Below are 26450 nucleotides of genomic sequence, written 5' to 3' on the forward strand. Positions count from 1 at the left end.
GGTGCTGCCCGGCCACTAGCGCCCCTGCTCTGTCTCCTGCAATCCCAAGACCCCACCCCTGCACACCATTGCCTCTGCCCTGTCGCGGGCCTGGGGCCTGGGGTACAGCCAAGACCCTGGGGCCTCAGTGAGCCCTGCAGGCTTAGCCCTCACTCACCCCTCGGCCAGGCAGCACAGCCGTGGGCCCTGCCCTGTCCACCAGCCGTGGCCTTGGCAGGTGGTGGCCCCGCTGCTGTGTGGGTGCCTCTGGGAGGGCAGGGGCCAGATTGTCCCAGCGACCCCCACTTGCCATGGTAGGGGGCGGTGAGACGGGGGACCCGCACGGCCTGGCCCAGGTGTGACCCCGCTCGCTCTGACGCCTCGTGACGTGGACAGGCGAGTTCCTTCCCAGGCCGCTGGCTCTCTGGGAGCAGGAGCCGGGGGGGGGGGGGGGCGCTCCACAGCCTGGGTGCATGGGGGTCACTATGTGTGCAGCCCCGGGCCTGTCCCCAACCTCCCAGGCACGGCAGCACAGGCCCTCAGGCCTGTGCCCACACCCAGGCGCCTCTGGGAGCTGCTGAGCCCCACACCCCTGTGACCTGGCCTTCTAGAAGGATCTGTGCTGCGCTGCAGGGCACCCTGGGCCCTCCGGGAGCCACAGAGGCCGGCGCCACGCTGCCCAGCCCTGCGTCCCGGGACAGCTCCCCCACCCCAGGCCCCTGGTCACCCAGGCACGGCCGCCACGCTCTCTGTGACGGGGCAGGGAGTCTGACAGCACTGGGTTGGCCCCGAGCCCTCTGCTCCAGCCCCGGCACTGTCCCTCAGCGTGGCACCCCCGGCCCGGCCTCAGAGCAGCAACTTCGTCCTGCCCAGGACGTGGTCCCGTCCCCTGGTGTGCTGCCTGCCTGTCATGTAAATGCGGGGGGGGGGGGGGCGTCTGCAGGAATTTCCCCCAAACGCACCGATCTTTGCCTGTGCAGCCAACCTCTGCCGTCCTGCTGGCCTCCAGACAGTCCCCCGGCGTCCCTGGCTGTGTGGCCGATGTTTGAGGTGCCAGGGGCCACATCCACGGCTCAGCCCACGCAAGCCAGGCCCTGACACTGGGCAGCTCCAGCCCCCTGTCTGGTCCCCTCCACATGGCAGGCACTTCTGTGCCCCTCCCCCAGTCCCACTAGGCCTCCCCGTGTGGTCCCAGAGGCTCCTGGGTGTCTCCCAGCATTCCTGCTCTCCCAGACAAAGGCTGAGATGCGGCATCCCACCCTGTGACCCAGGGCTCAGAGGCCGGTGCTTTGTGGAGCCCACCCTCTGGAGACCCCCGCTGGATCTGCAGACCCTGGCACTCACCTCCTTGCAAACCACGATGCACAGCCCACCCTACCTCACCTCCCAGCACGGGCCCAGCCGCCCCTCAACACCGCTGCCCAGTCATGTGTCACCTGAGCCCCAGGGTCACCAGGGGCTCACTCGGGAGCCAGCAAGGCCTCCCCTGTCCAGCCCCTACCTGGGCTCAGCACAGAGAGAGAAATGCCTGCCCCATCCCCCACCCCCATTTGGGGACATGTGCCGTCAGGCAGGGAGGGAGGCCGGCTGCTCTCCCGGTGCCCCAGGGCCCTGGTGCAGGGCCTGGGAGGCGGGGAGGGGGCGAGCGCACTGCCGAACTCACCGCGTGTCCGGCTGCACCCAGGCGCGGCTTCCCGGAGAACCCCCGGGTTCCTTGTGCCGCCCTTTTTACCAGGGTGCTAAAGAGCACGGGGCTGCAGCTGCTCCTGTCGGCGCGTTTTATGAACCAAACAATCAGAGGGGCTTGAAAGCAGCTGCCGACGGAGTCGCCCCACCGGGAGTGCGCTCAGCACTTTCGCCAGCAGCCGGTGCTGGGCGCGGGCACTCACTGCCGAGAACACGAGAACACCGCCAGGATCGATAGGAAATGAGCCGCTATGGAATCGCAGGGTGCGTCCAATTAGTTAGCGCCAGGGAAGCCCCGCCCCAGACCCACCTGCTGCGGGCAGCTCAGGGCCCGCCCCCAGCCTTGCCCCGAAGGGCCCACTAGGGGGAGCACGGGGCCTCATCCGAGAAGCCCTCCTGTTTGGTCAGAGCCTCAGGGTCCCGGGCTGGACCCTGGCGTGGAGGCAGCACAGTCGCCTGGATTTTGGGAACGGTGGACAAGCCGTGGACCCAGGGTGCTCCCAGTGGCCCAGGTCTGACCTTCGTGTGGTGACCTTGGGCTCCCGAGCACTGCACACCACGCCGGGATGAGCCTTGGTCCCTCCTGCAAGAAGTGCGGGTGGCATCGGTCACCGACACTGCCTGACTCAGCACGGCTCGGCTGGGGACCTCGGTCCGGCCCCCTGCAGGGCAGCACCTCCCCATTCACGCCCTCAGCCCCTCCCAGGACGCACAGACCCCGCCAAGGGGAGGCGTCCCCGGCCCCAGCACAGTGGACGCTGTGACCGGTGTCCCCCGAGAAACGCAGCAGTGAACACCTTGGGCTCAAGGACAGCACGCAGGGCACAGCCACACCCATACCACGGTTCTCGCCGAGCTGGCCGGGCCCCCCACCCCGCCCTCGCGAACACAGCTGGGAGGAGGGGCGGCAGGGGCAGTGCCCCCCGCTGCCCCGGGGCGCCACCAGCGCAGCCCAGCTGTCAGTTGTGCTGGGGCATTTACGACGGAAACACCAGCGCCCTGACGTGTCTCCATGCAACAGCGTCACCGTCACCGTCAGCGCTCGGGCTCCACGCAGTTTGTTTTTATCCAGATTTTGGTTAACTTTTAAAGGAGATGGCACAGAAGACCGTTTGCCAGTGGGCGTCAGCAGCCCCTTGGGGCCGCCTCGCGGGCGCCTCCTGGGGGCCTCACTGGGGAACGACCCCCACCCCCGCGTGCGGCGAGCGGGGCCCACCGGCTCAGGTCCACAACTTTTCCCCCTTCCCCGGAAAAGGTGTTTCTAGTAAACTTGTCGACAGAAGAGCCTGGGGCCTGACGGAGCCCCCGGGGGAGAAGTCGCCTCCACGGGGCCGGGCCGGGGGCCGGGGCGGGTGCCGGGGCGGGGCACGCTTGCTTGGCCCTTCTCTGCGGGAGATTTCCGGGTCTCGCTCTCCAGGCGGGGCCTGGCAGAGGTGGCTTCCTTCGCTATTCCCAGAAAGGAAGCTGCTCTGCTGAGACCCCTCAGCTAGGGCGAGGGCCGGCCCACGGCCCCGGGGGCTGCCCGCGGGTCTGGGGGAGCCCCTCCCTGCTGCCCCTGCACCCCGGCCACCTGCAGAGGGGCCCAGGGCTCAGGAAGGCACCAGAGGAAGCGGGGGGGGGGAGGCCGGGGTGGCCGTGCGTGCAGCTTGGGGCCTCTCCGGCTTGGGGAGGGCTCCCCGGGCTCAGGCGTCGCGGGGAGCTTGCTGTCCGCCTTCGGCCTGGGGGAGTGGCCTTGGACGGGCCTGTGTGCCCTCTCTTAGGGACCCGCACTCCACAGCCCGCGTGCCACCACGAGAGATTCACTTCTTGGGCCTCCAGGAGGGACTGACGCAACGTGGCTCTGGGTGCCGAGAGGCCCCTGCGCGGTGCCGGCAGCCGTGGCCGGGGACAGAGGAGGCAGGGCTGTCTCGGGCCAGCCTCGGCCTGCAGTGGGGCTGAGCCCCGAGTCGGGCGCCCTGGGCTTGGCGTCTTGGGCCTCTCTTGCCCCCTCAGCGGCAAAGGCCCTGCCTTGCCCTTGGGAGGGGACGACGCCTGTGGCCGGATCCCACTTGCTGGCCGCCCGGGAAGGGGCGAGACGGGGACATGTGGCGACTGGGCCCCGAGCCCCACGGCGGGCAGATCTGAGGGTGGCTCCTGGGCCTCCTGCCCCGGAGTCATCGGAGCTCAGTCCTCCGTGGGGCAGCTGAGCACAGAACTATTTATACCGCGAGGCCAGCGGGCAGCCCCCTGGCCATATCTGGGCATGGCGAGGGCACCCGGGCCTGCCGGGGACGAGGCCCCGCGCGCACATCTGTCCTGGGTGCCCTTCAGCCTTGCCAGGTCCCCTCCGAGCCCCCGCAGGACAGGCTCGGGGACAGCTGCCTTCTCCACTCCCCGCTGTTAAAAATACTCTGGTCCTTGTCCTGCTTGTCCCCGAAGCCGACCTCACGCGTGCGCATGCACGCCAACCCCGCCCGGCTGAGGAGCGGCCGCTCCCCGCCCAAGCCAGGGGTTGGGGTCCCTGGGGAGGGGGCCTCAGACTCTGGGGGAGCCACGCCCTGGCCCGGGGCACTGGCCTCTCTGTGCTCCTGCAGAGGGGCGTGCTGCCCTTCGTCCCTCACCGGGTCGCGAAGGAGGCCTGGGAGGCCCCTCCCCATCAGGGGCACCCGCCCCTCCCCCAGCTGGGCAGCCCACCCTGCGGAGCAGACCCGCCCGCGACTCCGCGGTGCCTTGGAAAACCTGCGCTTGCACCCGGCGGCGGCCACTGTGCGGGAGCCCAGCCCTGCCAGCCTCCGTCCCTGCCCTTGGGACGCGGCCCCGCACAGGCTGCATCGGCCGCTGCACTGCAGCACACACAGCTCTGCACCGCCGCCCCTCCCTCCCCAGGCCCTCCCAGCACCCGAGGCCTCCCCTCCAGGGCCCTCCCAGAGGCCCACTCTCTGGCCAGCTGGGCCCTGGGCTCCGGGGAGGAGCAGACGGGGCTGGGGGAGCTTCTCTTCTGGAAGATCACGCCGGCCTCCCCCCAGGTGCGATGCATCCGGGCTCCGGACAGAGGGGAGAGGCTGGGGCCCCTTGCAAAGCCACTGAGTCCATCTCAGAGCCCCCGGCCGCCCCCAGGAGCAGCGCCCTGCCCGCGGGCATCAGAGGCGGGAGCAGCGCCACGGTGAGCACCAGGCCCCGCACCCGGCCGTGCTGGCACTGCTGAGTCAGCAGAGGCTGTGAGTGCCGGGTTCCCCTTTACACGAACATGGCCCCGCCCACTCAGCAAGCCCTTCCCTGCCCCAGCCCTAAAGATTGCTCAGGTCCCCTCAGATTTGGGGCATTTGGGGGCGGGGGATTTGCAATGCAAGTGAGCTCCCTGCCCTGCTGGCCAACCGCGGTCCATCCTTCAAGGCCAGGGTCAAGGCTTTTAAACGAGATGGCTGACACACCGCCCGCTACGCCAGAATCCCCAGGCGGCGCTGCAGTGAGGGCGCTGTTTGCGAGCCTCCTGACCCTCAGCGAGGACCCCTTCTGCTCCTGCCAGCCCCACGCCTCCCTCAGCGGGGGTCTCACCCACAGGCAGAAGCCCCATTGGGAGCCAGACACTAGGGCCGCTGAGTCTCGGGCACCATGGAACCCACCGCAGGACCCCAAGTGTCCAGGGCGTTCGGGGAACCCAGCAGCCGCCCCTCCTCCAGAGCTCAGAGCAAGGGTCCTGGCTGCCTCCTCTCAGCCCCAAGCCCAGCCCCTGCCCCCTAAGAGTCACCAGCCCCGTGCAGCATCAGGGGCGGCGCAGTCAGCACCCCAGGCCCAAGACCCCACAGAAGGAAGTCGGGGAAGCCGCGCACGGCGGCTCTGAGCCCTTCCCGGTGCTCCCTGCAGACAGCACAGGAGGCCAGGCCCGGTCCCAGTGCCCTGGAGGCAGCAGGCGCCCCGGGGGGCCCTCGGGCTCGGTTCAGAGCTGGGCGGCCGGGTGATGGGCGCGCTCGCTGTGGACGCGTGGTCTTGCTCAGACCCGGTGCCACTGATGCTTTTATGCAAACACCACATCCTGCAATAACGCGCTAATGCGCCCCAGACCAGCTGGGGAAACTCGGCGCCACCGCCGGCCCGCGACTTCCCTCCCTGTGGCCGGAGCTGGCAGTGAGCAGAGCGGGATGACCTTGGGGAGGGGGGGCTCTGACCCCTCTGGGCTCGGGGCTGAAAGGAGAGCGCAGCCCAACGACGACAACGCAGCGCCTCCCCAGCTGCCACGCCCGCCGCGGGGGGGCGGGGCCAGAGCTTGGAGAAGTCGGCTCCCAGCTCAGTGCGCCCTGCCCCTTGTTCTCAACTCACACCCGGGGTGCAGACCGGCGCCCCAGCCTGCCCAGGGACATCCACCCAGAGCTTGAGGCGGCTGAGGGGGGTCCTCTCTGCCCCACCCCCACTCCACCGAAGGTCAGGGCGAGGGTGGGAAGAGCAGCAGGACCAGGGACCACAGCCAACGCAGAGATGACCCTCGGGGACAAAGCCGGCCCCTGGGCAATCAGCCTCCACTCTGAGACCAGAGGCAAAGCCGCAGCCAGGCTGACCCCTCCAGGGCGGCCCAGCCCCTGCTAGCGGCCCCCAGACCCCCCCCCCACACACACACATTTTGTCCCACAAAAGACCAGCGGCGAAGAAGAGACTCAGACTTTGTCCTCAGGGCTGGGGGACGGCAGCCCAGCCAAGGACAGACGCGGGGGTCCTGGTCACCTAACCCGGCTGCCCGCGTGCCGAACACACGAGAGGCAGATTCAGTGCGAGGGAGAGGAACGCTGTGCCAGGGTGGTGGCACAGCGCGGGAGTCGGGCAGGGGCCGAGGCGCTGAGGGCTTCGGGGGAGGGGCAGAGGCAGCCCCTAGGCTAGTGGTGCCCCAGTGAGGAGCAGAGCCCGGGCCAGCCGGGCACTCTCCCCTGCCTTCCCCCGGCAGGGCCCCTGGCACACAGGGCGCACGGAGCTGCCGCTCTCCCAGTCTGCACCGGGCACGGCCCTCTCTGCCGCTGCCGACCTCTGCTAGGTGGCAGGAAGTGAGGGCCCTGGCCCCCCGCCCCGGGTGGGACCCCACGCCTGCTGGAGGGCCGCGCCCTCTGCCGCAGTCAGCACGCTGAATATTTAATGTCTGATGAGCACTTCCACCTGCTGACACAGGCAGAGTCAGACAATGCCAGCAGGGACACGGCGGCCCCGGCCTCGCCCGGCTCAGCCCGTCTGCCCGTGCCCCCGCGGCCCCCACGGCGCAGACGCCCCTCAGTCCGGCGAGAGAGTGCCCGGCCTGGAATACATACTTCTTTACATTCCATAGCGTACCAGGTCCATATGGGCATATAAAGAAGTATGTTTCCCAAGCAGGGGTTCAGTGCGCGCTCTGAGCACCCGGCCCCCGAGCCCAGGAGGCAGCTCAGAGTCAGCGGCATCCCCAGCCCGGCCTCCACCCTGGAGCCCTCCCCACGTCCCCGGGCTGCCTTCCCTCCTCCCCTCAGCCTGCCTGGTCTACCCTGGGGACCCCAGGTCCCGCTGGCCTCGGCGTCCCTCTCTGAGTCTCCCCACAGCCCAGCGAGGAGGCAGGAGCAGATGGTGTGCTCCGGAAAGTCTCAAGGCAAAGACGAAGCCATGTAGGACCCCTCCCCCCAGCTGAGCGATGTGCCCTCCACCCAAATCCCAGACGGCCAGGAGCAGCGTCCGAGCCTCGTCCACACTGTCCCTCTGTCCCAGCTCAGCGGGGGTGACACAGGCCGCGGCCCACCGGGGCGTCACACCCCAGCAGGGGCAGCCGCCTCTTCTCCCCGAGAGCTGGGGGACCCCTGCTCCCTGCCGGGGCAGGTGGGGCCAAGAGACCTCGGAAGCCAGCGGGGGTGCTTACCTGGGCGGGTGACGGCTTCCGGGGCAGGCCCCTGCTCAATTCTGCCTCCCAGATCGGGAGTCAGGGGAGGGCTCGGTGCCTCTACGGAGGTAGGAGCGGGAGACAGGGCCTGGGCGGGCACCCAGGGGTGAACGCTCAGCTCTGGCACCCGGGCAGCCAGGCCTTTCACGCTCGCACCGACCCCTGCTCAATACGAATGTGCAGGCAGAGGGGGCTGCTCCCTGGTGGCGACCTGCCCGGCGCTCGCCGGCCCCTAACGAGCGCCTGGGCCAAGGCTCAGGATCCCGGCCGGATGCGCCATGCTACACTGCACCTAGAGTCCAGCTGTGCCCGGAGGAACGGGGGTGCCTTCCTCCCCCCAACTTCGACTGCCCGCTGAGAAGCCAGGGGGTGCAGGGAGAAAGGGTGCCGGGCAACAGGACAGCGAGGGCACGGCCCCCTCGGCCGCAGGGGACGTAGGCCGCGCCGTCGCCCAGCGTGAGACCGGCAGGTGCGGTGCTGCAGTCTGCAAGGAGGCATCATTGCTGGTGCCCAGGAGCCAGAGAGCCACGCACCCCGAGGGCCTGCTGAGCGCCAGGTCAGCCGGGCCCTGGCGCTGCCATGGCTGGGAGCCGATGCTGGCACGGGGCCGGAGGGCAGGCCCGGGACCTGACAGGACTTCCAGTTCTCCCTCGTCAGCAGGACGAGGCCCGAATGACCCCGCTGCCCTCCTCGCGGGCAGCCAGCCGGTCCCCGAGAGGGAGCAGCCCAGAGGGTGTCCCGACGCCCGTCCCTGGCAGGGCTGCGTTCCCACAGCGCTGAGCTCATCCGTCCTGCCTGGGCTGGGTCTGGGCTGAAGTTTCGGGGGAGGCAGGGATCAGGGCTCTGGGAGGCCCCCTCTGCAGAGGGCCCCTGGCTGTGAGGGGTCTCGGCGCCGGGGCCTCTGGCTGCTGTCACTCAGGAGGGGACACGGCACCCAGCCCCCAACCCCTCCCAGCTCCCGTCTGCCCTGGGAACAAGTCCCCGAGAGCCTGGAGGGCAGAGGGGTAACCTCCGGCCCCTGACGTGGGACCTCAGTGGCTGGGACCCTCAAGCCCCTGCCCCCAGACACTCACATGGGGATGAAGGGGAGAGCGGGGGCCATGGGGGCGGGAGAGTCCCCCCCAGACCCTGCTCGAGCCCGTGTGAGCTCTGCCCCGTCACGAAGGAATCATGATCACTTTCCAAAGTTTCCCATCCGGATGGAAACCCGGCCCCAAGCCCCTCCCAGCAGCGCCCTGGGAGAGCAGAGCTGGCGCCGGTGCCCTGGGCCTCGTCTGGGGGCTCCTTGGACATGACCGGTGCCACCCGGGCACCCCAGTGCCAGCCCAGAGGAGAAGCCGTGTGGGAGTCACACTCTCCCTGGGACCCGCACAAAGCCAGACCACGGAGCTTCTCTCCCAGGAAGCCCCTAGCCTCCGCCCACGTGTGCCCCCCAGGCCCCCTCCCCACCATAACAGGGGCTGAGAGCCTGCAGACGTCTAGGGTCCCGCCCGGCTCAGGACGCTCTGCCTGGCCAGCACCGCAGTGCTCAGAGCTGCAAGTTCCGCGGTAAGTTCAGCTGCCCTGAGCAGGTGCACCCAGCCCTCCCCCAGCCCCCGCGCCCCCACCGGCCTGCGGCCCCCGCCCACCCTGTTCCAGCCGAGCATCCCGGGGAGGCCGCTTCCTCGCAAGATGCCTGCACGACAAAGTTTCCGCAGCCCAGCCGGACGCGCCTGCCGGCCCTGCTGGCTGCTGGCGCTGCAGCTTTTCAAATGTGGACGATGCCGGCGCGAGCCAGGAGCCAACTCCAAGGCACCCCCCGCTGGAGCCACGCGGCGCCGGCACCCAGAGCACCCACCTGGCTGGCGGGCACACCCCCGCCGCAGCGCAGGGCAAGTGTGCAGGGGCCGTCCGGGGCGGGCGGAGCGGGCGGGCGGAGCGGGCTCACCGCGCCCCTCGGGCTGGGCTGGTGACAGCAGTGGCGGTGGCGGGCGCAGGGTCGGGGCTCCCGGGAGATGCTGCAGCAGCGGCAGCGCCAGCCACCTCCTCCCAGAGCCAATCGCAAATGCAGGGGGGTGGGGTGGCGGGGGGGCAGGCCGGAGCTCCCAATGCAGCTGCACGGGGGTGCAGGAGAGAGAAGACACCAGCCCCCCCTCTCCGCACCCCTGCCCTTCCCCCAGCCCTCCAGCAGCAGTGCAGACCTAGCAGGAGGGAGAGGGAGGGAGGGAGAGGGAGGGAGGAGAGAGCGAGCGAGGGAGAGCGAGCGAGCGCCAGGAGGTGCCGATGCAGAGTTGCGAGAGGCAGCCCCGGGCACCCCTCGAGCTCCTGCACCCCTGCCGGTCGGCACCAGGTAGAGGTCAGCGTGGAACAAAAGGGAAGCCCCCGGGGCGGGCGCGCGGCTCCCACAGGACGCGGCCGGAGACCGGTGCCGCGCGAGCCGCGCGCAGGCCGGCGGGGGAGGGGAGGGGAGGCCCGGCGAGCGGGCGGGCGTGGGGCCCCCTCGGATCAGGAGCGCCTCACCTTTGCCGCGTCTTATATACTCGGCCAAGCATCCCAAACACGCGGCCTGGCCAAGTGGCCCCCCTCGGGCCGTGCTCCCTGACCATATTTAGTCAAGCAGGAGAAAAAATAGCCTGTCAGCTGGGCCGCCCTGGCCCGGCCACCGCGCGCATGGGAGCGCCAGCGCCATTGACGGGCGGCCGGCCGGCTGCTCCGACAGCCCCGCGCCGGCTGTCCCTGCCCTGTGATCCCCCGCTATTTTTAGCCCAGCCCAGCACAGAGAGCGGCCTCTGAGCCCCGCCAGCCGGCCGGATCCTGGGGGTGCCCTGGGGAGACCGAGCAGCTCCAGGGTGCGGGCCAGAGGGAGGGGACGCCTGCCGCCTCCAGGGGACGGGGCCTGGCCCGGCCACCCAGCCCCCTCCACGGCCTGTCCAGAATCTGGAGCCAGGTCAGGTGGTGACCAGGTGGACTGGGTTTCCTGAGCCCCCCAAGCCGACCCTCAGGTGACCTTGGATGGTGGGCAAGGCCCTGTAGCTCTGCGTGTGTGGCGGGGAGACCCTGGGTCCCCCGCCTGCTCACACCTCAATGACGGGGCACGGCCTGACAGCGAACAGTCCTCCGAGGACTGAGTGTGGGGCCCTGGGGTCACCCCACCGACCCCACAGCTCGTCCTCTCGGGGGTCCGCACCCAGTGCTAGGGGGTGTGAGGTTGCAGGGATAGAGGGGGCACCTCCCACAGGACCAGGAGCAGGTGTGGGGGCTCCTGTCTAAAAATCACCTCCCTAACAACCTCCCACCTCCCTCACAGCCAGGACGGGAAACGGGGGGCTCGCCCGTGCCTCTCTCTAGGGGACCCCTGTGAGCAAGCCACACCCACCTCCCAGGAGGTGAGGTGGGGACGGGGACGCAGGGCTGGCTCTGTGGGGGTCCCGGCGACAGAGGGTCCCGCCGATCACAGCCCGGGGACCGGCAGCCAAGGAGGAGGGGACGGGGTGCCAGGCAGTGACGATGCAGATGCCTGGGTCAGTCGCCCGCCAGCAGTCAAGGGGCACAGGTGAGGGTGGGGTCCCCGGGGCCCCAGGGTCCCAGGATGAAGCCAGTCACAGGTGTGCCCGGCATCCCACAGGCTTCTGTGAGCCCAGCGCCGCCCCGAGAGGTGGGTCTGCGCGGGCCCTGCCTGGGGGGGAGGGGACTGGGGCTCCCAGGCGCTCACGGGGACCGGGGCTGCGTCCCAGAGCTGCCTGGGCCACGGTGGGGCGGGCAGCCCTGCCTCCCCTTCCTGGCCCTGGTGGCTAAGCACCGCCCCTGCCTGAGGGAGACTCCAGGGGTTGGGGTGGTGTGGACCAGGCCCAGCCCCTCCCCCCATCCCCATCCAGGTGACACCTGGCAGGTGATGTGTGGGAGGAGCAAGCCCCCACAGCGTGGCTGCGCCACCACTCGCCCCATGGGACAGCCCGGCCCACCCAAGGGTGTCCTCACACACACCTGAGCCTTCAACTTAACTTTAATTAACTTCAGTCTTGGGGGCCACGTGTGGAGGAGGGACAGTGCAGGCGGGCGCTGGTCGGGGAGGGTGAGGGCCGGGGCCCAGGGGAGCTGGGGTGAGGGGGCCCAGGCCTGGGGAGGGCAGAGCATAGGCAGCAGGGGTGGGGACAGCAAGGTGGACGGATGGCCCGGGGCTGGGCTGCAGGCGGGTAAGGGAGCTGAGCCAGGCGTGGCAGAATCCCCGTGGCCCTGAGGGGAGGGCAGGGCTGCGTGGGGGAGGCCCGGGGCAGGGAGGTGGCGGTGGGGGGAGCGTCTGCTCTGGGTTCTCCGGCACAGCAGATGGGGCCGAGAGGGGAAGAAGCGCCAGTAGGGTGGACGCCTGGGGGCAGGACCCTGGCTTCTCCAGGCAGAGCAGCGCAGGGACGTGGCACGGAGGCCCTGGACGTGGTGTGGAGGCCGGGGAGTCCTCGCAGACCCATTTTGCAGGTGAGCAAGCTGAGGCTTAGCGCGCTGTAGTCACTCCCGGCGCAGACCCAGACGGTGGCAGGTGGAGGGCCGGAACCCTCGTCCTGTCCCCACCTGGAGCTGGGCTCTCCCTGGAGCGGCTGAGCGGGGTCCAAGGGGAGCTTGGAAGGGGGGGGGGGGTTGGGGATCACAGTACGGTGCTGGCAGGAGCCGAGCAGGGCAGGCCCCGTGGCCCTGTACGCCGAGGGCTTCTGTCGCAGAGCGAGAGTGCGAGGAGACAGCAAGAGGGGAGGGGGCTTCCAGAGGCTCCGGCCGTGGGGCGCCGCGTCCTGGGGTCTGGGAGGACCCTGCTCCTGGTCCCGGCCTCCCTCTGGGCCACAGCAGCACATGCAGGCCGCCCATGGCCACCAAAGGTCACCTCCCTCCACAGAGGCCACTGCTCTCTGACACTTCTGATGGGGGTCAGTCGAGGGTCTGGGTCCCTGAGGGAAGCCTCAGCCAGGGGTCTGCGATGGAGCCCCACGGGGAGGGGGCTTTGTCACAAGGCTGCCCTGGGGGCGTCAGTCCGGTGGAGGCAGAGCCCTGGGCTCCAGGGCCTCCGTGGTGAAGCGGCGCCGAGGGCCTGGGCTGCTGGCCGGCGGTCCGTGGGCTCTCAGAGCGGCTGCCTGTGGGGCTGCGTTGGCCATCAGGGGAGGGCCCCACGGGGGACCTGGCCATAGCCCTCCAGGTCTCACTGTCTCTGCTGCCCAGAGGAGCCCCTGGGGGACGGACTGCTGAGTCGCCCGAGCCAACAGGCAACCGACCGAGCCATCCGCTGGCCGCCGACCGCCGGTGTGGCGGGGGTGGGGCGGGAGCCTTGCCGATGCGCGTTCAGCTTCAGGCTGCGGATGAGGCTGTGGTCCTGCTCCAAGCCAGGGAGGTGGGCGCAGTCAGGGCGGGGCCAGCTCTGTGGGACGGGCGGGTCGGGACGGGGCCACCGCAGACCACGCGGGCCGGACGTGAGGCACGGAGACCGCGGGCCCTGCGGGCGGAAGCCGGACAGGGATGACCATGTGCGGCAGGGCTCGGCCCACCTGAAACATCGGGAGACAGATGAGGGTCTCGGGTGGGGGCGGCCCCGCGCCGGGGGATGGGAGCACGGGGAGCCAGGCGGTGTCCGCATAGCTTCACCTCCCTCTGCCTCGGAGTCCGGCCTCACCGCCTTCCAGGGCCCCCAAGTCCACCCCAGGCCCCCTGCTGCCCGAACGTTCCCTGTGTGGTGGGCGGGGGTGGCCTCCCCGCACCCCCAGCACGTGGGCTGCTGTCGCGTCCACGCACCAGGGCCTTCGCAGATGGGGCTCAGACATGGGGCTGCCTGGAGAGGTGCGGGGCGGGGCAGGCGGGAGGGCCAGGCACAGAGGGAGGGGCCGTGAGCCCAGGGCTGCGGCCACCCCGGGACTGGAAAAGCCGAGGAAACCCGACTGCCCACCTCTGGGCTTCTGACTCCCGACTTCCAGAACCCCAGTGCCTTTAGGGCCCAGCTGTGTGGGGCAGAGCCGGGGCAGGCAGGCGCCTCTCCCGAGCTGTCCATCTCTGAGTAGCCACCCCTGGGGAGAGCTGAGCTGGGGATGGGGTGAAGGGCTTGGAAGGGCTTGGGGCCACAGGAGGACACCCTGGGCCCAGCTTCCAGTGGCTGTGCCCCGGCTGCCCCTCTGCCGGCCTGGCCTGGGTGGGGCAGAGGGCATTGGGTCCTCAGGCAGGGCGGAGCAGGGGCCTAGACCCCAGCCAGGAGCGCAGCGTGTGGCCGTGAACCGCCCGCCAGCTGCTACTGACGCCTCCAGGGCTCCGCCCAGCACCAAACGCAGGTCGTGGCCCGGATTCTCCTCCTCCCGGCCGGCCGCAGACCCGAGGCTGCTCCTCCAAGCGAAGTCCCCGTGTCCAGCAGACTGCACCGCGAGGTCCAGCAGGGCCTGCGGCCTGCCCACCCCACCAGCCTGTGCTGCATCCCAGGGGGCGGGGCTTGTGTGAAACGCCCATGGGCACCAGCCACGCCCACCACGAGAGGGCTGACCACGACCCTGTGAGCTGCCAGACCTCAGCCTCTGCCGCCACGGAGCCCTGGCCGTGCGGGGACACCGACAGCTCACGCAGAAGACGCTCTGCCCAGCCACGAGGTCAGCAGAGACAAGTTTGCTTTCCAGACCGGGGACAGCTTTGCAGATGGCTGGCCTGGCAGGTGTCTCCCTGGGGGCCTCGTCCCCAGCCCCACCTGCAGCCCCCAGCCCAGGCTACCCGGTAGCTTGAGTCAGCACCCGCCTGTTCACAGCCCAGCCTGCTGTGAGCGCGCCCTGGGCTCGGGGGGCTGCCCAGGGCGGGGCGTCCCCTTTCAGCCCCATTCTGGGGAGTCAGTGAAGGAGCAGGGACCACGGGACCTCCCACGGTCCTGTGAGTTAGTGGGGACCCCCCACGGCCATCTGGGGACCACACCCTCCACGGCTGGCCCTGCGGGGGACGAGGGCACAACGGCAGGATAGGGAGCAGACAGGGCCTCCCCAGGTCTGCCAGCCCCTGCAGAAGCACGTGGGCAGGTGGAGGAGGCGTGGACCCCGCTCCAGGAAGGAAGAAACCCGGGCCCCGGCCCTGGGCACGGTTGGCCTCCCGCAGGGCTGGGCAGGGCAGGGGGCGGGATCCGCGTGGCCCGAGGCTCAGGCTGGGTTTTAAGAAATGTGCTGCGCGTGTAAAACCGCATTGCAGTGGGAGGCGCTGCTGGCCCGGGGGAGGCGGCCCCCAGGACACGCGGTGGGGGTGGGGGTGCAGGCGGGAGCCCCTCGAGGTCACTTTCCAGCCGGCCCGGGGCTGCACGCTGCACGCCCAGAGCTTGGGGCTCAGTGGGAAAGAGGTGGCCTTGGGCAGCACAGCCAGGGCCAGCGGGGGGCGGGCCGGGCTCAGGATGCCTAGCCCCTCCTGCGTCGATGACACAGACGCCCGTGGGGGTCGCCCCCCTGCCCCTCTGCCCTCCCTCCCAGGCCACAGCCGCACCCTCCGCAAAGCTGCTCAGTGGGGACACTTTGTCACCGTCCATGTCCCTGGTGCCCCTTGCAGCTGCCCTGCGGCACCATAGCCCACCCCACCCCCACAGCCCCCTGCTGAGTCCCAGCTCAGCTGAGCCCCCATGGCTCCCGCATCCAGACCTGCCTGCTCCCGCTCACCCCACCGTGGTTCACTCTCTTCTGCCTCCAGGCCTCTGCTTAGGTTGTGTCCTCCAGCAGGGCCACTCCGTCCAGGAAGTCCTCCAGGGCTGCAACCCACAGAGTGCCCACCTCACTGTCTCCTTAACCCCTGCTCTGATCTGGTGAGGGACCAGGGACGTGTAGGGGAGCGGGGCGGGGGGGAGAGAGAGGGAGATCTAGCCACTGGTTCATCCCCCAGTTGGCCACAACAGCCAGGACAGGGCCAGGCTGAGGCCAGGAGCCTGGAGCTCCATCTGGGTCTCCCGTGTGAGTGGCGGGGGCCTGCTGCCTTCCGGCGCGTTGCCAGGGAGCTGGGTCAGAATCAGAGCAGCTGGGACTCCAGCCAACGTCCAACCCCGGAGCACCCAGAGCCCACGCTGGGAAAGGCCCCCTGTGCGGACCTGGAGCGCTCCGGGGGTCACTGGCTGGGCCCAGGAGGCAGGGCCTCCATCCAGCCTGCGTCCCAGACGGCGGAGCCCCTGACCGCCCCGGCTCCGAGCTGCTTGATTGACAGCCCCCCCTGCCTGAAGCCAGCGTCGCCCTGGGAGGAGGTCAGGGGCCCCCAGGAACCGTGGGCCTGGCAGGTGTCTGCACCTCGCTGCTGGCGCCGTCCCTGGGTCTGGGGCTTGCTGAGGGCCCAGGCTCGGCCAGGGACGCCTTTGCCAGGAGCTTGGGCTGGGAACGCTGCCGCCGAGGGCTGCCGTCTGGGGCCGGAGCAGCTGCTGCACCCAGAGGGCACAGCGGCCACCCCCACCTCAAAGACAGCGAAGCCACCGGGGGTGCAGTGGCCGCCTGGGAACCTCCCCGGTCCACCTCCACCCGGGCGTCTCGGGGGCCCCTCCCATGGGCTTTCCAAGCTTCCTTTAGTAGCCTGGGAAGAGCAGAGCCCCCAGCCCCTGGCCCTGGAGCACATGCCCTGTGCAGCCCCTCCCCAGCGGTGGGGGCAGCACCCCCAGACCTGATCAGAGGGAACAAGGCTGGGGGAGCCGGCCCAGCGCCCAGCCCCGGGAAGCAGGGACCACAGTCCAGCGAGCACCGGAGCAGAGGACGCCGACCTCGGCCGATGCCGTGACGTCAGCCCGGCGAGACTGTGCCGAGCCCCGGCCCGGTGAGGCCGCGAATCTGCCCCAGGGACGCCGGGGTCACTCACGTCCTGCACCCTCCAGCCTCCTCCTGGCCCCTGGGCTCCAGGCTGAGGCGGATTCCGAGCCTGCACCGGGCCCTCTGGTTGGAGGTGTCCCTTGGTGGTGAGCGGGGAGGGGGGGGCGTGGCCGTGCCTGGAAGGCCTGGTCTGAGGGTCACCCAGTCAGGGGCTCCCTCCCACCTCCCGCCCCCATGGGGAGAGCCCAAGTGCCTTCCTGCCCTGCCCCTGACCCCTGCCGGGGCAGCTCCCCCCAGGCACGCCTGTGGCCCTCTTTTTCCCCTCCCATTTTGGACACTAAAAGCCCCGGGAAGCCTGTGGAACGCCCCCCCCCGCCCCTCCCCCTCAGGCCCCCCCACACCACCCTGAGCTGAGCTCACCTGGCCTTGGGGATGCGACTGTCACTCAGCTGACCCACACAGGGACCACTGCCTGGTGAGGCCGCATTCCCAGAGCCAGGCAGCCGCCTGTCCCCCGCCCTGTGCCCAGGCCCCAGAGCGACCCCCCTCCAGGGACCGCTGGGCCTGGCTCAGCCCAGCGGCTCCTCTGAGCTCCTGGAGTGACCTTGGCCAGGCCTGTGAGGCCGCTGGGCCGCGGCACTTGGCACTCGCGGTGCTGAGCTGTGTTACCGTCCGGTCAGTGGAAGCCTGGTGACGTCATTGCAGAGGCCACCGTGCGCCAGAAGCCGCGTCTCCTCTGTCCACTGCTGACCCCAAGACTGGCGCAGGCCTCGTCCTGCGGCCTGCCCGGGGCTTCTGTTGACTGGGGGACCTGGCGCTGCACCAGGGCCGCCCCCAGGCCCAAGGGCTCCACCCACACAGGTGGGGAAGGCGGAGGCGTGTGGCTGGGGTCTGGGGGGCTCGGGGCTGGGGAAGCCGCCCGTGGCCCTGGGGAAGCGGGGGAGGGGGAGTGGCCCTGGGCTGAGGCCGCCGCAGCCCCTCTGGGACAGGTCCTGGCTGCCTGCACCTCTGTGCTCTTGCTGAGGCCACGCCGGGCACCAGGGGAGGGCTCGCGGCCGGGCCTGGCCTGCGGGACCCGGGCGCCGGCCCACACTGCCTGCTGCTCCCCAGCTTGGAAGCAGCAGTCCCCGGGGACGAGGTGAGAGCCAGGAGGGCAGAGGGCCCCCTGGAGGTGACGGCACCCTCCTCCTCCGTGTCAGAGCCAGGTTTCCTGGGAAAGCAGGGGAGGGCTCTCGGCCACCCCCACTGCCTGGGTGAGATCGGCGCCGGGATCCGCGCAGCCCTCGGCCAGCCCAACACTGGTCAGTGGCCAGCCCCCGGCTCCTCCGGCACAGCTGGGGGTGGAGGTGGCCCCGAGGCCCAGCCAGGACGCTTTGGGAGGTTGACCTCAGCGGGGACTCACTCCCCACGCTGGGCACCTGTCGAGCTGGCCCAGAATGGCCCTTCCAGGGAGCTGGTCAGGGCCCAGGCCCAGCGGGGTCACTCTCCCTTTTAGGAAAGAGGGTGCTCACGGCCCTGACCTCCGTCTGAGCAGCTGAGCCCAGCGACCCCCTCCAGTGGGGAGGGGTGGCCCGGCACGAGGGTCCAGAAGACAAGCTTCAGGAGACCCCTGCCCCTCCTCTCCCCCACTGAACCGCACTGAGCTGTCAGACCCCAGGGCCTGCGCAGTACTGGGGGGGGGCACCTTGGCTCCTGGGGCCCCGGCTCTTCCTTCCCTGCCTGTCTGCTTTCCCAGGCCGGACCCCTGCTCCCTCAAGTCCTCCCTGGGGGCCGCTCCCTGAGGAGGGGGCAGGAGAGAAACCAAGTCACCCAAGTGCCAGCTGCGGCCCCCGTAGCCCCCAAGGCCCAGCCCCACCTCCCAGAGATCCCTAAGGAGAAACTCACAGGTTCTAGAAGCAGAAAAAAGAGCCTTGTCCCTCCCCGCCCCCCCATACCCACCCCCCATGTTAGCCCACCATACCCACCCCCCATACCCACCCCCCATGTTAGCCCACCATACCCACCCCCCATACCCACCCCCCATGGCCTCCCCCCAAGGCCGCCCCCATGCCCACCCCCCATACCCACCCCCCATGTTAGCCCACCATACCCACCCCCCATACCCACCCCCCATACCCACCCCCCCATGCTAGCCCACCATACCCGCCCCCATACCTGCCCATGACACCCGCCCCCATACCCGCCCCCATACCCACCCACCATACCCACCCTCATACCCGCCCACCATACCCACCCCCCATACCTGCCCCTCATGCCCACCCACCATACCCACCCCCCATGCCCGCCTACCATATCCACCCCCCATACCCACCCACCATATCCGCCCACCATGCCCGCCTACCATACCCACCCCCCATACCCACCCCCATACCAGCCCACGATACCTGCCCCCATACCCGCCCCCATACCCACCCACCATACCCCCATGCCTACCCCCATGGTGTCTTCCTGCATCTGCATCAAGTGGGCCCGGGTCTCCCCTCCCACCCCTGCCCCACACCAACCAAGCCTGACCCCTCCCAGGTGTCCAAGCCCCCAGCCCCCAACACCCACCATCAAGTAGGGCTTTTTCATTGGACCTAGGAACAAACCCATCTGAAGCAGCCCTTAGAACACACCTGTGCCCTGTAACCAAGAGACAGGTACACCACACCTGTGACCACACCTGTGACAGGAGACAAGTCCACCACACCTGTGACCAGGAGACAGGTACACCCACACCCGGTGACCAGATGACAAATATACCACACCTGTGACCAGGGACAGGTACACCACACCTGTGACCAGGAGACAGGTACACCACACCTGTGACAGGAGACAAGTCCACCACACCTGTGACCAGGAGACAGGTACACCACACCTGTGACCAGGAGACAGGTACACCACACCTGTGACCACACCTGTGACAGGAGACAAGTCCACCACACCTGTGACCAGGAGACAGGTACACCCACACCCGGTGACCAGATGACAAATATACCACACCTGTGACCAGGGACAGGTATACCATACCTGTGACAGGAGACAGGTACACCACACCTGTGACCGGAGACAGGTACACCACACCTGTGACCAGGAGACAGGTACACCACACCTGTGACCAGGAGACAGGTACACCCACACCCGGTGACCAGGAGACAAATATACCACACCTGTGACCAGGGACAGGTACACCACACCTGTGACCAGGAGACAGGTACACCACACCCGTGACCAGAGACAGGTACCCCACACCTGTTACCAGGAGACAAGTACACCACACCTGTGACCAGGAGACAGGTACCCCACACCCGTGACCAGGAGACAAATATACCACACCTGTGACCAGGGACAGGTACACCACACCTGTGACCAGGAGACAGGTACACCACACCCGTGACCAGAGACAGGTACCCCACACCTGTTACCAGGAGACAAGTACACCACACCTGTGACCAGGAGACAGGTACCCCACACCCGTGACCAGGAGACAGGTACCCCACACCTGTGACCAGGAGACAAGTACACCACACCTGTGACCAGGAGACAGGTACCCCACACCTGTGACAGGAGACAGGTGCCCACACCCGTGACAGGAGACAGGTACCCCACCCTGTGACAGGAGACAGGTGTCCACACCTGTGCCGGGTGGTGGAAGAGCACTCTGGTGCCGGGTGGTGGGAGAGCACACGGTGCCGGGTGGAGGGAGAGCACACTGTGCCGGGTGGTGGGAGAGCACACTGTGCCGGGTGGAGGGAGAGCACACTGTGCCGGGTGGTGGGAGAGCACACTGTGCCGGGTGGAGGGAGAGCACACTGTGCCGGGTGGTGGGAGAGCACACTGTGCCGGGAGGTGGGAGAGCACACTGTGCCGGGTGGAGGGAGAGCACACTGTGCCGGGTGGAGGGAGAGCACACTGTGCCGGGTGGAGGGAGAGCACACTGTGCCGGGTGGTGGGAGAGCACACTGTGCCGGGTGGTGGGAGAGCACACTGTGCCGGGTGGAGGGAGAGCACACTGTGCCGGGTGGAGGGAGAGCACACTGTGCCGGGTGGTGGGAGAGCACACTGTGCCGGGTGGAGGGAGAGCACACTGTGCCGGGTGGAGGGAGAGCACACTGTGCCGGGTGGAGGGAGAGCACACCTGCCGGGTGGTGGAAGAGCACACTGTGCCGGGTGGTGGGAGAGCACACTGTGCCGGGTGGAGGGAGAGCACACCTGCCGGGTGGAGGGAGAGCACACCTGCCGGGTGGAGGGAGAGCACACCTGCCGGGTGACCAGGTGAGGAGGAGCAGGCACCCTTGCCGCTGGCTCCCAGCCCCAGTGGTTTCAACTCCAAGACAGAAGGGCCCCGGCTGGTCCTGCGCCGTGAACACTGAGGCCTGGAGCCCAGGAGCTGCTGCCAGGCCCGGGAGGCTGCCCGGGCTACTGACCATGTGGCTTGGGGCGCCCATCCCCGCCTGGGGGCGGGGTGGGTGGGAAGTGGGTGTGGCTGGCAGGTTGAAGCGCCTGGGTGTGAGCTGCTCGGGCCCCCAAGCTCGTGGTGCTGTCCCGGCCCTCGCTAGGCAGCAGAGCTGGGGCGCGGGCAGCAGAGGTCGGGGTCGGCTGTGGCAGAATCAGCCTCCCTGCCATGGCCTCGGGGAGCAGCCCCCGGGACGGGCACCTGTGCCTTGTGAGCAGCCTGGGACTGGGGGCTGTGGGCTGTGGCTGGGGGCGCGGCCTCCCACAGTCAGGGGGCCTAGGGGAGTGGCTCCCAGGTCAGGGACCCTGTGCCTTGTGAGCAGCCTGAGACTGGGGGCTGTGGGCTGTGGCTGGGGGCGCGGCCTCCCGCAGTCGGGGGCGTGTCTCTCCCCATCTTCCGGCGCCTGCCGCCTGGGGAAGGGGTGGCCCGGGTGGCTGTTCTGACCTGAAGCCCCCCCGGGGAACTTTCCAGAATGCCCCTGTGCCCCCACCACAGGGCGCAGCCGCAGCAGGCAGGGTCGTGAGCTCAGGGGCGAGGGGCCTTTGTGCTCCTACTACCTCTGTGCCCCTGTGTCTCCTTGGTGGGGGCAGAGGGTTCTGGGAGGAGAATGGGCAGGAGAGGGCCCAGGCCCCGGCGCAGAGCTGAGGCCCGGCTGTGGGACAAGCCCCGGCCACAGAGGGCTCGAGCCAGCCCCGGGGGGCCCTGCCCCACCCCGTGCACTTGACCGCCCTGAGTGATGCTGGGGACGGTGGCGACAGCGCCCTCCATACAGCCAGCACGTATTGAGCGCTTGCTGTGTGCCCCTCCCACGCCCCCAGAGCAGCGGGCAGAAAGCTTGGCACTGACCACACGGCCCAGCTGTCGGTGAAGCCTGGAGCGGCCGCAGCTGCAGGCTAACTGGATTCAGGTCTTTCAGCAGCAGGTGGCCTCTGGCGTGGGCGCCTCCCAGAGCGGGGGCTGGGCCCTGGGGCCAGAGGGCGAGCAGGGAGGAAGGGGGCGATGGGGTGTCCCCAGCGCTCCATGGGGGCCAGCAGGATGGAGCCTGGCACCTGGGGTCTTTCCTCCTCGGGGTCCAGGCCCCCCCCGAGCCAGGATGCCGGCCCTGGAGCCAGCCCTGCCCCCTTCTCACAGCGGCTCCCGGAGCACGATGCCCCCCCCAGTTCCCTCGCCTGCACACTCAGGTGCCTGTGGGACAGGTGGGCTCCCGTGGGCCGAGCCCGAGAGCACGCTGCGGGTTGGTTCCATCAAGCGGGGACGCAAAGAGGAGACGCACCGCGGACATCTCCAGTGGTGCCACTCCTCCGGTGTGCGGGGCCGCGGCCTCCCTGGGGGTGCTCCGAATCCTCCCCTCCCTCACCCCAAGGTGGGCCCAGGCCCAGGCCTGCCCGCCTCCCTCCGGAGGCCCCAGGGCCGGCCCGTGGCCCGGGCATCACATGGGCTGCAGGCTGGCCAGAGACCCCTCCAGGGACCCCCCGGAAGTTTCCAGAGGGAAGAGTGACACAGACAGGAACCAGGGGCTTCGTGGTGGCCTGGGTGGGGCGGGGATGGAGATGAGGCTGGGGGAGGCTGGGGTTGGGGCCCCGCGACCCTCGGGGCTGTGGCCACCTGGCCACCTGCTTCCCACCTGACTGAGGCCTGGGCAGGAACTGCAGGCCCCAGGTGACCCCCAGAGAGTCCCGTCCCTGTCCCTGGGCTCTAGACCCCCATCCCCCAGGAGTGCCGAGGTGGGCGGAGCGCCTGTCCAGCATCTCCAACGCACTGGGGCCTGACCCTGCTCGGAGACGTAATTCGTTTTCATGTCACAAAGGGATTTCCCAGGGCCAAGGTCACCCCAGGAGGGGCTGCGGCCGCGGGGGCGCGCGGGGCGGACGGGGCTTGGAGACGCGGCTGGTTGGAGGCACAGGGGTGGGAGCTGCCTTTGCTGTAGGGAGAGACAGGATCAGGTCTGTGAGCTGGGAGGCCTCGGGCCCCTACCTGGCCACGCCTGTGCCCACCTGCCAATCAGACTATTAGCCACTCCCCTGTGGAAGTGGATTAAAGGCCTGGGACACAGTGGGCCCAGCCCCCGCTTTCTTCTTTTTTTTGCCTTTTACCCTGGCAGGCCTGAGCTCTGAGCTGCCCGGGCCTGCAGGATGCGAGGCCTCCGGGCCGCCGGCTCCGGGCCTCCCGGCCTGCGCGCTCCTCCCGGGGCTCCCGGCGCTCGGAGAGAATCCACACTTCCCTCCCTTAGGCAGGGCGAGCGCCCTGTGCATCTCTCACTGAGTAAAAAGCTTGACGCTCCTCACGCTGCCCTGTTTGTTTGCGCCGGTACTCAGAATTCTGCTCTGAATATTGGGCAAGAACCCACAGGGGCTCATTGATATTGGGGACTTATTAATGAACACACAGTGGCATAAGTGGTGCCCCAATGTTCCGATATCACTTTCCCTGCAGAAGCACCCACAGGCAGCAAGGCTGGGGCGCGGCAGCTCCAGACCCCGGGGAGCCCCTCGGGAGCCCGTGCCGAGCGGGTGCTGGGTGACGGCCCCGGGAGGCGGCTCTGCCAGGTCCTTGGCTGCAAACCGGCTCACACCGGGGCTTCCCTCCAGGGCGCTCGGGGCTGGTGGCGGCGGCCAGTGTGGCTCCAACAGGTGCCAGGGCGGGGGTGATGTCCTGGGACCTCCGTGGGAGCAGCTGGCCTGGGCGGCTCAAACAGCACACGCCGTGGTCGGAAGGCGGAGGTAAAGGTGTCTGGTGCCCGGCCCCTCCCCGCTCCTGGCGTCCCTGGGGGTGCAGAGGCCGCCCCGACTTCCGCCTCGGTCTTCACGTGGTCGCTCCCGTGTGCGTGCCTGTGCCACAATCTCCCCTTTCCACAGGACCCCGGCCCCTGGTCAGAGCCCTCCTGCTCCAGCTCAACCTCGTCCTGACGGTGTCGGCAGGGACCCCGTCTCCAGTGAAGCCCCCCCACCCCGAGGTTCTGGGGTGAGGACGGCACCGCAGGAGCCAGAGCTGCAACGTGAGGTTGGAGCCCGGCATCGCTATGGCAAAGTCACGGCCACATGCTGGCCGGCTTGCAGCCGCTGCCCCAGCAGCACCCAGGTGCCCTTCAGGGGGGAGTGGACACAGGAGCCTCGGCGGTCCAGACGTGGGACACAGCTCAGGGCTACAGGGGGAGGAGCCAGCGCGCCAGGAGGGGACCGGTGAGAGCCTCCCCACTCTGACCCAGCGCCATCCTGGAAGAGGTCGAGCTCCCGAGACGGGAAGCCGCGGCTGCCTGGGGGCACACAGGTGCAGCACCGGGACTTCAGCTGGTGAGGCTGCTGGTGGGACGCTGTGACCGGACACGGCCCCCCAGGATGAACGGCAAGGGCGACCCCGTGTCCACGGTGCACGCGGTGACGGTGCAGGCTCGTCGGCTGTGGCCGGGGCACCACCCTGGGGGCGGCCCGCCAACAGGTCCCACGTCCCGTCTCTGCGCCTCTGCTCAGCTTTTCTGAGACTGCTACAAAACGGGCTGTTTGAGTTTTTTCTTCGTTGTTGTTATTGTTTTAAGTTTATTGGAGGCACACGGGTAACTCTGCTATTAATCTAAAATTGCTCCAAAACAGGCCCAGGGCTGTCTCACCTTCTCACCTGACGCTGGCTTCCGGGCAGCCCGGGCGGGGACAGCGCTGCAGCGGGGGAGGGGCTGCAGAGAAGCCGCTGGGGTCAAGGCTCTGACCGGTGCCAGCGCCCGCCCGGCCTGGGCGTCAGGGTCCGACCTGCTTCCTGTGCCGTCCGGCCGGGGCAGGGCTGCTGGGGCTGTCCCTTCCCTCGGGCCCTGCGCCCCCTGCCCGAAGCGCAGGAAAGCAGCCGGGAGCAGGAGAGGCCGGGCTGGCCAGGCTCGCGGGGGCACCAGTGAGACTCAAGACTTCCCCGCAGAGGGCGGGGGGCCTGCAGGTGGAGGCACCCGGCACCCACCCCTGCCCCAAGTTCCCCGAACAACCTGGTGTCCTCCCCCCAGCAGGCCCCTGTGTGGCTGAGGGCGGGCAGCAAGGCAGCCCCAAGTGCCCCACGTGAGGATGGGGCTGCGCTGTGGGTTAGGGGCTCTGGAGGGGAGGCTGGGGGCTGCCTGGGCACCGCCAGGGCCTGACCCTAGTTAAGAGGACACACACCTCTCTGTTTTCATGCAATCGTGGCTCGGTGGGCTCTTGTCTGGGGTCCCTGCTCCACCTACAAGATGGGGCCATCCCGGCCCTGGCAGGAGACCGGCCAAGCTGAGCCTTCCCCGGCCCCGGCGGGACACCGGTCATTGCCGGAGCTGACCCTTCCCCGGCCCCGTGGGACACCGGTCACCGCCGAAGCTGAGCCTTCCCCGGCCCCGGCGGGACACCGGTCATTGCCGGAGCTGACCCTTCCCCGGCCCCGCGGGACACCGGTCACCGCCGAAGCTGAGCCTTCCCTGGCCCCGGCGGGACACCGGTCGCCGCCAAAGCTGAGCCTTCCCCGGCCCCGGCGGGACACCGGTCGCTGCCGAAGCTGAGCCTTCCTCTGCCCTGGCGGGACACCGGTCACCCCCGAAGCTGAGCCTTCCCCGGCCCCGGCGGGACACCGGTCATTGCTGGAGCTGACCCTTCCCTGGCCCCGGCGGGACACCGGTCACCGCCGAAGCTGAGCCTTGCCCGCTTCCTGGTCCTGCAGCGTCCTGAGGGAGCAGTGGCCACGGCGGTGTCCAGTAAGGAGCCTCTGTTGCCGGAGGAGATCCCCGTCGGGTCCCCACATCTGGGATGGGGGCCGCCACGTGGAAGCTTCACCTGATCCCACGTCTCCGCCCAGTTCTGGTGTAACCGCCTCTCGGCCACCGAGCAGGGAGCCGCGTCTCACCGAAAGTAAAGCCACACGGAGGCTGCAGATCGCTCCTCCCCTCTGCCCTGGGCCGAGAACCCTAGGAAGCCCCTCCCCCTGGGGCGAGCCTGGGGGAGGGGCGGCTGGGCGCGGTGTGGTGGCTCCCGTGTGCGGACAGCAGAAGCCATTTCTAATACTCTTTAAAATCTCCGAGCTGTTGGTCGGTGCCGCGGCTCAATAGGCTAATCCTCTGCCTGCGGCACTGGCACACCGAGTTCTAGTCCTGGTCGGGGCACCGGATTCTGTCCTGGTTGCCCCTCTTCCGGGCCAGCTCTCTGCTGTGGCCCGGGAGTGCAGTGGAGGATGCCCAAGTGCTTGGGCCCTGCACCCCATGGGAGACCAGGAGAAGCACCTGGCTTCTCCCATCGGATCAGCGCGGTGCACTGGCCATGGCGGCCATTGGAGGGTGAACCAACAGCAAAAGGAAGACCTTTCTCTCTCTCTCTCTCACTGTCCACTCTGCCTGTCAAAAAATAAAAAAAAAATCTGAGCTGTTTTTAATGGCACGCTCTAAGTGATGACGAAATAACTCACCGAGGAGCAGGAAGGCTCCTGGGGGGGGGGGCTGTGTCCTGTTTTGGGATCTCGGCCTCACCAAGGAGAGAGGGGTCCACAGCTGCTCACAGCAAGCTTTGGTCACTTCGTGGCTGAAAGGAACCGCCTGCCCAGCTGCCCAGCTCTCCGGCCGCAGGCTCGGCCGGACCTGAAGGGCAGCACGGCCCAGCGGGGAGGAGGGGGGGGACAGAGGCAGTGGGGGGTGCGGGCAGGCACAGGAGGGCCCCTACCTCTCTCCCTGGGCGGCCCTGGAGCAGCCCCCCTCCCAGCTCGGCCTCGGGTGGGTGGGTGGGGGTCCCGTGGGACTCAGAGCGGCATTTTTCATCCG

The 26450-nt window shown here is 69.1% G+C and overlaps 1 protein-coding gene across 1 annotated transcript; it reads left to right on the forward strand.

Moving 5' to 3' along the window:
• The first annotated feature begins 290 nt into the window (after positions 1-290).
• On the forward strand, positions 291-26057 carry LOC138844265 (uncharacterized). The gene is made up of 4 exons (XM_089307567.1): positions 291-335; positions 3858-11977; positions 23293-23424; positions 23560-26057. The coding sequence occupies exons 1-2, from the start codon at positions 291-293 to the stop codon at positions 4809-4811; spliced, it is 999 nt and encodes a 332-aa protein (XP_089163693.1). The 3' UTR covers positions 4812-11977; positions 23293-23424; positions 23560-26057.
• Positions 26058-26450: the final 393 nt, after the last annotated feature.

Source organism: Oryctolagus cuniculus, chromosome 11 (genome assembly GCF_051225735.1).
Source record: "Oryctolagus cuniculus isolate XC-2025 breed Fujian yellow rabbit chromosome 11, ASM5122573v1, whole genome shotgun sequence".
NCBI classification, from domain to species: Eukaryota; Metazoa; Chordata; class Mammalia; order Lagomorpha; family Leporidae; genus Oryctolagus; species Oryctolagus cuniculus.

Excerpts from the sequence above, each read along its gene's own strand:
- LOC138844265 (XM_089307567.1), top strand. The coding sequence starts at position 291 with ATGGTAGGGGGCGGTGAGACGGGGGACCCGCACGGCCTGGCCCAG. Across the intron at positions 336-3,857 it reads ACCCGCACGGCCTGGCCCAG|AACTATTTATACCGCGAGGC; the intron begins GTGTGACCCCGC and ends AGCTGAGCACAG.